Source organism: Protomyctophum parallelum, assembly GCF_964188405.1.
Source record: "Protomyctophum parallelum genome assembly, chromosome: 18".
In the NCBI taxonomy this organism is placed as follows: Eukaryota; Metazoa; Chordata; class Actinopteri; order Myctophiformes; family Myctophidae; genus Protomyctophum; species Protomyctophum parallelum.
The window spans coordinates 10008816-10020127 of record NC_139716.1 but is presented as its reverse complement, the minus strand read 5'-3'; the positions used below and the strand labels follow the sequence as shown (position 1 = coordinate 10020127).

Here is an 11312-nt window from a genome sequence, read left to right as displayed (position 1 = left end):
ATGGTGATCTAGAGACTCATTCCGACTTATTGTACCTGTCCTCTTATTACTCTATCTCGGGATCGCAGCAAACCTTTGACATTGGTTGTTTGGCTCGATGCCTTCAGCAACAATGTCGGGTGCAATGTCTCAGCTGGTCGACTCTGAGGAGAGCACGCCACTGCTCAAAGATGATTCAAGCAGGTGAATGAATGCACACTTTATACACATTGATTGTTGATTCACTTGATTGTACACACATCAAGGGTGTGTGTGTGTGTGTGTGTGTGTGTGTGTGTGTGTGTGTGTGTGTGTGTGTGTGTGTGTGTGTGTGTGTGTGTGTGTGTGTGTGTGTGTGTGTGTGTGTGTGTGTGTGTGTGTGTGTGTGTGTGTGTGTGTGTGTGTGTGTGTGTGTGTGTGTGTGTGTGTGTGTGTGTGTGTGTGTGTCGCGCGCGCGTCGCGCGCGCGTGCGTGCGTGTGGCTGGCTACAAGGCAACCATATGCTTCCTGCTAGAATCATGTTAGTTGCACATGGGGAATCAATAAATACACACGTCTTATGCTTCTCTGTCTGATCCTTGTACCCAGTGATGATGGGTCCCAGGATGACGAATACAAAAGTAGATGGAGGTCTATCAGAGTCATGTATTTTACCATGTTCCTCAGCAGCGTTGGTGAGGATGCCATTCTTGTTGTAATGCACACACACACACACACACACACACACACACACACACACACACACACAAGTGCAGTATATTAGAGACGGATGGCAGTGCCAGCCCATTGAAAGACAAAAGTTAAAGAAGATGTATTGTGTGCCTTCATGGGCATGTTGTAGCACTGCATGATTCTCATCTTAATACGTTTTTATTCATATCCCATTAGGTTTCACTATTGTCATCACATCACTGTGGCCGTTTTTGCAAAAGGTAAGCTCAAAACATTTCCAATGCCTACAGTGGTGCACTGTTTGCTGATAACACTTACTCACATGGAACAGCTAAGAATTGAACATGAAGACAGTTTAATCATCTACCACCCCATAAACTTAAAGTTTGAAAATGTCATGACTCCGGAGTATTGGTAAAAAGCGTGTTTTTGAAGAAAACACAAAACGGTGGAAAATCTATGAATTACCGCTGCCTATATGGGGAGTTACATCTCTATCATTGTAGTGTCAGTCCTGAACTGACACCACGGGCTGGTTACTGAAAGTGAGATCTAGTTAGACGTGTATATAAATGTCCAAACGTTGACTTTGTTTGAACTTCAGCAGGTTAAACAACGACAAAATCGACAGCCTTTGTTCTCATGACACAGTCAACAAACTGTTGCCTCTTTCACTTCAGTAGCCCCTGTGCCTTGCAAGCCACTTCCTCATAATTATAGCCTAGACAAAGGCCAAAAAGGCCAACACCTTGGCCTTGACCGTGACGTCAATTATAGAAATGAAATGCATAGAAAGGAAATATAGAAAAGAAATGGCTCTTACATTGATCCAGGGAATCCAAAACAGAACAAAATGTGACTGTATGACCTACGGTTCAGGACTTGAATCAACTGACCAAGTGAATATGAAAATGCAGAGAGATTTCAAATGGTCATTAGACATATTGGTTGTTCATGTAGTACAAGGATGAGCTGTTGTGACAGTAGATAAAGGTGTAGTATCTGAGCTAATGGTTCTTACATGGCGGGACTAATGGAGTATGTTCAACTGATTGCTAAGTTTATAGACGATAGACTTCTATTTCTGGCCTCTGTCTGTGCTAATTCAGCCTAGTGGCTTTGGAGGAACTGTTATTTTTTTGTCATTGTTTTAAATGAGACGTAGCCTGCGGAGTTAGTTCAGTCAGACATACTCGAGGGAGTTCATGCCATGCTCAAAGGCGCCTACTATACTCAAGGGGTTAAACATGCTGCATTGCTATGTGGGCGACAAGTGTGTGCAAGTCCCACACGTCATTCGCCGATGCGGCAGTCAGCTGACAAATTGGGTGGGCTACTTAAGCTCACTAGACTTGCATGCTCTTCCTGCCTTCCTCTGCATATGGTTCCTGGTTGTATGTGATGTTTGCTCCCACCACCACCCCAGCACCACCGGTGGGCTCTGTTATTTATGCTTCCCATGGGGGTTTTATTGTATATCTATCTCCCTGCTCTTAATGTTTTATGTTGGTGCTTAATCGTGCCGAGCAGGGAGAAAATCCAGCAGAGCCGAACGCCAAGTCAAATATCATATGCACACTCATTACTCATTCTGTAATAAATATTGGTAAATCTATTCGTGAGTTGTCTGACTGTGTGTGTGTGTGTGTGTGTGTGTGTGTGTGTGTGTGTGTGAGAGAATTGTACTGTAATCCATGCCTAATAATGTATTTTTGTTGTAGATCGATGATACTGCAAATGCCAGTTTCCTTGGCTGGGTGGTAGCAGCATATAGTCTGGGCCAAATGTTGGCGTCGCCTCTTTTTGGCCTATGGTCCAATCACAGACCTCGTAGGGAGCCCCTGGCCTGCTCCATCTTCATCAATGTAGCAGCCAACATGTACTACTGCTACGTCTACCTGCCTACCACGGAAAACAAGTATCACATGCTCATGGCCAGGGCGCTGGTGGGCTTTGGAGCAGGTATTACACAGGGGAGATGCAGACAGACGCTGCTGTTTTAAGGATTATGTTATACTTTAGCTATTGAAATCAAATAGCAGATCTGTACAAGCTCTATAGTGCGGCACTGAGTGCCGCGCTACGAGCTTGTAGATCTGCTATTTTTGAAAATTCGTGAAAATGTGCCTCAAATCTTTGAATATATATTGTTATAGAGTGAACGTTTTTAACTCAAATCTTTGCTTCTGGGGGACGGGGACGGGGACGACTACATATTTTCAGATTGGGGTCGACGGCCTATTAGCCTGCATATAATTTTTGGGGTCCTTGACATGAAATATTGAGCACCACTGAAATAAAAACATAGGTATTTCAGAAAACTGTCACTTTGCACCGGGTTGCTCCTTTTGGTTTCATAATAGAACAAAAATACAGTCTAAGAAGATAATTAATGATGCAGCCATTGATATGGTTGCCCTAACATGGCTGTTGGTGTTGGTCTTTACAGGCAATGTGGCTGTAGTGAGGTCCTATGTTGCTGGAGCAACGTCATTGAAGGAGAGGACCAGTGCCATGGCAAACATGAGTGCCTGTCAAGCCCTTGGTTTCATTCTTGGGCCAGGTATGGAAGACTGTATTCACTGATAATAAATGCTTGCAAAACACACTGAAACTGCATTTGCCGGATATGACAAAAGGATTTTGTAAAGCGGTATACTGTTGCGACTTGGCTCGTAGGCCATTCAAAAAGAAGAACGTTTAAAAGTGTTTAAAATTATATATTTATTTTCCACATAAATTAATTCAAACCTATAACGAAGAATGGCATGTGAGAGTGTGTTAATCAGTGGAATCAGTTGTGTAAGCAATGTATGGATTTGTGGTAAATGTAGTGTGGTGTTGCCATCAGTGAAAGAGATTGATCAGCTAGGAGGACTTGGCCAGACAACAGGACCTGTGAGAATACATACAGGGGAATACACACACACACACACACACACACACACACTCGGGCACAGACGGGTCAGGTCAAAGGGGCTGTGAGAATACAGTGATGGCAATGTTAGAAGGTGTGATTAAATGTATATTTACGATCACTATGATGTTTAGGATGGTTATCTATCTGTTAATAACTATGTATTGCCATCTTAACGTATTAGTCAGGTTAGCTAGCAAGATAACGGGTATTTGGTTTACCTAACTGATTATTAGAATTATGTTTAAGTGTGTATATAGAATAGCTTGTTTTAATACAAATCTAAATCATCATTATCGTTAAGTGGGGAGTATCAAGATGGTGTCGCGGTGGCAAACTATACCATCAAACCATAGTTTGTTACAGATCAGTGACTATAGTTTATTCTTGGTTGTCTTGTTCTTATTCAGTCTGCTCTTGGAGCTCTTTTTTTTACCAGGCTCACACAGCCAAATAAAGTGTTCAAATGGCAAAAGGTATGTTATTGAAGTTTTACTGTGTATGTTTTATGGTGTCAGCTATGCAGGCAGGCCTGTCATTCATTGGTGAGACGGGTGTCACCGTGAAGATAATTGTCCTGCAGCTCAACATGTACACCGCCCCGGCACTGCTGGCCGCTGCCCTTGGTATCATCAACATCCTGTTGGTTCTAACGGTGCTGAGGTAGGACTCTACCCAGAACCCAATGTTAGGGCCTGCAAAAGTCAGTGAATATCCATTTATTTCGTTTTATTATTATTATTTTGGAAGTCAAATATCATGCTTTCTGACCTCTCAACAGAGAGCACCGAGTGGATGACCATGGCAGACACTTCCGAGCTATCAACTACATGTCTGAAGGCACGTCCTGGCCGTTTCTACACTTCTTTAGTTTCAGTTTGATTACCCTTTTTTCTTTTTAATGAATTATCCCATACCGTAATTTCAACTGTTGTGCATTGCTTCATAATTACTACATTCTCCTCTATCCACCTATCCTACAGATACAGTTGATGTTAGCCAAGAAACCATAGGAGACATTGACCAGATAGCGGTCCTAACTTCAAATATGCTTTTCTTCATCATCATGTTCATCTTTGCTGTTTTTGAAACGTATGTATTTCAAATCAGGTTGTGCAATCACACTTGAGAATTGGCCCAAGTGTGTCTTTTATCCCACTAGTTTAATTGTAAAATTAAAACGTTTTTCATATTTCCCCAGAATCTCCACTCCACTGTCCATGGACATGTTTTCCTGGACAAGGAAACAGGCTGTGTTGTACAATGGCATCATAATCTCCTGCATTGGATTTGAATCTATCCTGGTGTTTCTAGCTGTAAAAGTAGCCTCTCTAAGGTATCTTTTTTACTTTTTATTCCACCAGATGTGAGCGAACAAGTTAATGATATTGTGACATGTGGTCATCTTTCCGAGAGTTGGATTATCAAGGGCATTATTTGCTTCCCTGCAGGATTGGAGACCGTCCTGTGTTGTTAGGAGGCCTGGTCATCGTATTATGTGGCTTCTTCATTCTACTTCCATGGGGAAACAACTATCCTAACATCCAGTGGGCAGGTAAAAAAAGAAAAGAAGAAGGTGCTCTTTGGAGAGGGTTTCAAATAATACAGCACACAGTTTTTTTTTAAAAGTTCTATACCTTGAATGAGTCAAAATCAATGTGGAAGGAGGTAAGAAGGTGGCAAACTTTAAAGAGGGTCCGAGGCAGTTCTGTGCAGTTGAAACCCCTTTATTTCATGATTAAAAAACAACAAGGGTTAAAACAACGACCAATGCGTTTCGGCCAGCATGGGCCTGTAAAGCTGAGTTACGTACTAAGAATCTCACTTATTGTCGTTCTAAGTGAGGACATCTATCCCCTTCACAAGGCGCTACACTAGGGAGGTGGATTGCTGAGGTCGAGCGCCACACCTACCAACACATCACCTGCTACTGTCCCAGTATTTATGTCTAAAGGCCTATTCATAGTCTGGATTTTCGGTGGTGAGGTGACCACCGCTCCGGTGGTGAGCTGACCACCGGACGTTGAGCGGTGGTGAATAAAAACAGAGAGAAGGGCTGGTTTGCTCTTCACCGCAGCTTGTGACGTCATGTTGTAGTTCGGTGGTCACCTAACCACCGAAAATCCAGACTATGTATGAGCCTTTAGTCTCCCAAATTGTGTTTACACATACATTGAGATGGCGATGCCAGGGATTGAACACAGAACCTTGCAACTCAAAGGCGAGCACTCCTACCAACTGACATACACGGCCACCATTTGAAAGTCACTTGGTTTTGCGGGCAGTTCTGCCTTTTTTATTATACATACTTAAGTGTGGAAAATGTATTCCTTCCTGGAATAAAGTTAGTTTCAAGTGTTTATTTGAACAAATGACTGTTCAGAGTTTCAACAGTTTCATGGAATAAAGTTACAGCTTGCAGAATAATAGTTGGTTGACTGCAAAAGCACCATTATGAACTGTACTCTACTCAACTAGAACTTGATTTAAACATGTCCAATAATTAACTAGCCTTGCATTCAAAGCTTTTTTTTTAGGAATCCCTTGGTTTTTCTTCATTCACTGACTTTTAGAATGTTGCAGCTGTCCTCTTTTGCTTTTTGTGAAAGTGTTGAGCGTAGTAGTAACACAACCTTGACTCTGTATGCTTATCTTTTGTAAATGCAGACCTCAAGAACAACTCTGTGGTGAATCAAACCTTGAACCTTACGGTGGGCTCTAACAGCTCTTTGGAGCCGACGGGCTGTCCAATAGAACAGACGTGGTGTCAGTACATCCCTGCGCTCCACCTGGCCCAGTACATTACCTCTGATGTCCTCATTGGGGTGGGATACCCAGCCTGTAATGTCATGTCTTACACCCTATACTCGAAAATCCTTGGACCCACACCTCAGGTAAAAAAAACAAAACAATCGAATACAGTTGAATTTGTAAATACTTTATATTATTATTCTGTGAAATGGCCACCATGTAAATATAGTACATGCATGACATGAACAATAACAAAAATCAAATAAAAGTGAAGCAGAGAAGCACACTAGCACCCTATCTCACAGTTGTGAATGTGTACAACTGTATGTGTATGGCCGAAGGATTATGTACTGTGTATGCTCAGGAAACCTTTTGATTAACTGAAAGGGGACGACGGCAGTCCGTTAGCTGAACCTACAGAATGTCACAGTACCATAAGGTTGAGGCTACTCTGCCGTTGTATTAGGGATTTGAATGCCAAGTAATTTCTCAAGATGACTAAAGCATTTTTATTTTATTTCTTCTTCCTTTTTATGACTTAATAGAGATATATTCGATCATTAACCTAACTACCAGCATAAAACACCTTTTATGGAATATGTGTTACTAAAGGTTTAGATTGAATTCATCATCCCTTTTTGACTCGCTGGTATTCATAATGTAGCGGTTTACTGGTGTACACACACACACACACACTTTTATTAACGGTTTGAATTTAAATTAATTTAAATTTTATATAATTTAACATTTTAAAATATGAGAAAGTAATACTAATTTTAAACCACCTGTTTTGTTTAGTTGTGTTAAGTACTGTGACAAATTCTGACAATACATTTTTTGGTATGTTTTATGTGTGTGCAGGGTTTATACATGGGCTGGCTGACGGCCTCTGGCAGCGGGGCGAGGACACTGGGCCCGGTCTTTGTCTCCCAGGTGTACACCGTCCTGGGGCCACGGTGGGCCTTCAGTCTCATATGTGGGATGGTGCTGGGAGGTATTATTCTCCTGGGCGCTCTGTATCACAGACTTGTAGCCTTCTCTGTACGCCATGGGCGTAGCATAGACTAACACGTGGAGCTTTTTGAACTGGAAAGGCATCCTTCTTAAGAAGACACCTCAGCCAGTGTGCATAGTAAGCTGGTCCATGTTAACCACTTAAACCCTACATACGTAGTTGACAGGGCTCTCCGTACCCGCTTCGAATGGAATCAACCGATAATTCCCAGTAGGTTACTTATCAAGCCGATCTTATCGACCTACTGCGTGTAGTCTGGAAGCCTACTGGCTGCGATTGGCATTGATAAACGAAAACAACGATTAAGGTTGGGACCGCCGCTGCGTGCTTGCAGTTATGTTTAGGTTAGGGTTTGAGGAGGCTTGTCGTTTCTCAGTAGGCAGTAGACCAAAATGACAGGATTAAGGTTGGCCAACATGCGCTAAGGTTGAGACTGCACTGCTACGTGCTTGCGGTTATGTTTAGGTTAGGGTTTGAGGAGGCATGTCGTTTTCAGTAGGCTCCCAGCATGTGCAGTAGACCGATAAGATCGGCTTGATAAGTAACCTACTGGGAATTATCGGTTGATTTTCACTCTAATCCGTTGCTCTTCCAGGGCTCTACTACTCTAGGTCTGCTAGTATTGTTCTCTACATCAACTTGTCGAAATGCTCACCCCAGAACAGGCTTGTGGTTCAAGTGGTTAATTCAACTCTGAGAGTGTACTCTCCAAGTTACCAATGGAGAAACTAACTGATGATTTTGTGTTACGGTTTTTTATTTACTTTACCATGTTATAGTAACGGTTTTGAAGTGCCTTTTTAGAGCTTGTAACTCAGGGTTGACATTTAAACTGTATGCTGGCGAGATGAGAGCAGTTTATTTCTTATGAGCTGAGCAAAGATTGCTGCCTCTCCAATAAAGGAGCTATTATGTCGGCTATGCTATGCTACAGCACTTTCACTCGGTAGGGAGGAAGCTATCAATCAAAGATTCTACCAAAAATGTAAAATCCTTGATCCTAGTATGTGTTGGACCAATAGCATTGAATTGATCATTTGAGTAGAGGTCGTCTGATATGGATTTTTCAGGGCCAATATCGATTCCAATATTTTGGAGGGAACTGGGAGCCTTTTTTTTATTATTGACAAATATGTATACAAATACATGCACATATATTTGTACACATCTGTCAAAAGGATCAAATCTATAATAGGTCATAGCAGTTGTGGCCTTTTTGTGTTGCCACAGAAAAGCCATACATTTATTCTAAAAACTATTTATATAAATTATTTTAAGCCTGGAACCAAGCCACGATCCAGGGCTAGGCTCCTGGTGAATCGTGACCATAAAAACATTTGATTCTGTGTAGTCTTTTTTTGTTTTGTTTTTCAAATATGTTTTGACACACAATCAAATGTTTTATGGTCATGGAGCCTGAATAGCTTGGTAATTAAAAATTAACAAATTTAAATGGCAATCTGCCATATTTGGAGGCTTTGGCCTGATTTATCAGTCAATCTTATATATCGTACAACCTCCAATTATGAACTGCTGAATGTTTCTTACTACTTTGTAACTCTAACCAAACCTCTTTATTACAGCATTGTTGATGAAGTTCTCAGAATGTCCTTACAGTATAACAGGGTTCCCCAATAGGCAGGCCATTTGGCCCCCTTGTGGCCCCTGGAAGATTTTTTTGGGGGGGGGGGGGGTCCCAGATATAATTGGCATTAAATGGGGGGTCAGTAGGTAGCCTATGCATGTCAAACTGTGCTTCCTTTTCAAATGGGGTCTTGCCCTGAAAATAAAATTTCAGGGCAAGACATCGACCTTGCGCGTGCCGACTCGGCCCCCAGCCTGGTACCCTAGTCAAAATATGGCCCTTGAGGAAAATTAATTGGGGAACCCTGCAGTATACACAGGTGTGGCACTGGAATGCAAATTTGTGCACATGAACAAACTTTAATCTTTTAACTTTGTATTGTCTCATTGTACTCATATGATTTGTTTGAGGTAAATGGGGCTCGATGAGAATGCACTGAACAAATGACTATTCTAAGCTGTACATATTTAATTTTTTATGTAATTTATGCCAAGACTGTTGACCGAAATGGGATTGTGTTTTTGTCTTGTAGCCTATATATATTTCAAGTTCAGGTACTATCGTTTTCCTCTTCAACAGCGCTTAATATGCATTTCTATTAACACTTGCCTGGGGTTATTGAAATCTCCAAGGACTTCCATACTTAAAATAAAATAAAAACCTTAGTGATACTAACATGTTTTCTTTGAATATCATTATTCATTATTATTTCTGAGCTGAAGAAAACCTTACTAAGCATTTAAAGTACAGCAGCCTTGTGTTCATACTGTACATACAACTGAAAGATTGGGTATTGGGTAAGACTGACGTTATTATCTTTCAGGACCTTTCACTGCTTCGTCTCAACCATTACTCTATGGCTCTGGTCTCAGCCACTGGGGTGTATTTTTTTGACATTCCGTTTTTCTCCAAAGTTGAATGTTTGCCACTACACGGGTTCATCCCGATGTTCTGGGCATCTTTGATGTTAGTCTGCTCAAATGTTACTCTTTTACCTGCTTTTTACTAACACTAACTTTACAGTCACTTTACCATTCAATGTAGTAGAAGACCTGCGAGTTTACACTGCAGATATGTCGTCTCCGCCTACAGGAAATACGTTTGCTGCGAAAAAAAATTCTGAATTGTGTCTACATGTTCTCCCTGTCTGAGGTCCAGCCCAGCACACCTGACAGCCCATGAGTGACTGACAAGACTATGGGTCCTATCTTGCACCACCCCTTACCCCTAAACTTATTTGCCATTTTTAAGGGGCGCTAGCCTATCCTATATACAGCTTTTGTCCACACACGTCTCATATTTGCCATTGACAATGAAAGGTGAAATTAGGTCAAATTCCGCCGAATATGATGTACATTTCTGGCAACACAAACATTAAATGCCATTGACAATGAAGGGAAAATGTATGTCATGTAGACGAGCAAACCGGCTAACCAATCACATAAATGCAGTTATAAAAGGTAGATGTATGATGTATAATGATAAGAGCGCCCTCACTTCACACAGGTGTGACTTTTACTATTTTAAAACATTTTAAAATAGTTCAACTATAGCCAATCTACATCGACATGTTGTGAGCTTGTAGATCAGCTATTTGAACAATTTTAAAATAGTTAATGGAAAATAAGTTAAGGTTAGGGATAAGGGGTATTGGTGCAAGATATATCTGTATGAACTTCCAAGAACATGGAACACATATCTACAAGGCATTACATAATTGGCTAAAACTAGAGTTTTGTTAAATGAAGTTAAGAGTTAATAGCTGTGTTTCGAAGATGTCACAGTGACGCTTCTTGTAGTTGGGGAACTACTGCTGTGCACATTCAGGGTGTAGCTGCCATTCAGCTGTTTCTTGAGAACCGCCCATCCCGATTGATTTGAAGGACAGATTGCTTTCCTCTACAGAAACAAGTATTTTTTCTCTCTTGCTAGTAGACCTTTCAATCTGTAATGACTGAAGAAGTGGGTCGTTTGGCCGTCTCTTGCAGTTCCTAGAGAGAAACATTGTATTTTATGTATTGCTTTTAGATCCAAAAGTCAATGGACATTCAACACGTTCACAGCAGGGCAGGCACACATTAGATATACCAGTCCAGTGAGTCCATGTATGAACAGTGAACAAGGAAAGATTTACTATGGCACATAAATGGAGCAAACTTCAAGACTCTCTGAAACTGGTTCGATTGGTGTCAATAGAGACATTTAGACATCTTGAGGCCACATAGCCTAGTGACTATATATACACCGGTTTCATGTTCTTTTTTTCTTAAACAAATCTTGTTAAAAAACAGTCATGATATACAAGACAAACAAACACACACCTGTTTCATGTAATAACTATATATTTTTTTGCAGCTGTGACATGCTGTGGTTTGTGACATGTGACATGTGGT

The 11312-nt window shown here is 41.2% G+C and overlaps 1 protein-coding gene across 2 annotated transcripts; it reads left to right on the top strand.

The window, feature by feature from the left end:
- Nucleotides 1-24: 24 nt before the first annotated feature.
- Nucleotides 25-9574, top strand: mfsd8 (major facilitator superfamily domain containing 8). Of its 2 annotated transcripts, XR_014570629.1 has the most exons (13): nt 25-183; nt 568-653; nt 868-911; nt 2373-2613; nt 3101-3214; nt 4087-4231; nt 4350-4408; nt 4552-4660; nt 4770-4904; nt 5020-5123; nt 6236-6462; nt 7181-7459; nt 7721-9574. XR_014570629.1 is itself a non-coding variant. In XM_083788443.1 (12 exons), exons 1-12 carry the CDS (start codon nt 98-100, stop codon nt 7385-7387), a joined length of 1557 nt encoding a protein of 518 aa, XP_083644569.1. In that variant the 5' UTR covers nt 25-97; the 3' UTR covers nt 7388-9574. The 2 variants fall into 2 exon arrangements, 1 of the variants encoding a protein (XP_083644569.1); XM_083788443.1 differs by having other exon boundaries at nt 7181-9574.
- Nucleotides 9575-11312: the final 1738 nt, after the last annotated feature.

Excerpts from the sequence above, each read along its gene's own strand:
- mfsd8 (XM_083788443.1), top strand. The coding sequence starts at position 98 with ATGCCTTCAGCAACAATGTCGGGTGCAATGTCTCAGCTGGTCGACTCT. Across the intron at positions 2,614-3,100 it reads GCTGGTGGGCTTTGGAGCAG|GCAATGTGGCTGTAGTGAGG; the intron begins GTATTACACAGG and ends TGGTCTTTACAG. Across the intron at positions 6,463-7,180 it reads TCCTTGGACCCACACCTCAG|GGTTTATACATGGGCTGGCT; the intron begins GTAAAAAAAACA and ends ATGTGTGTGCAG.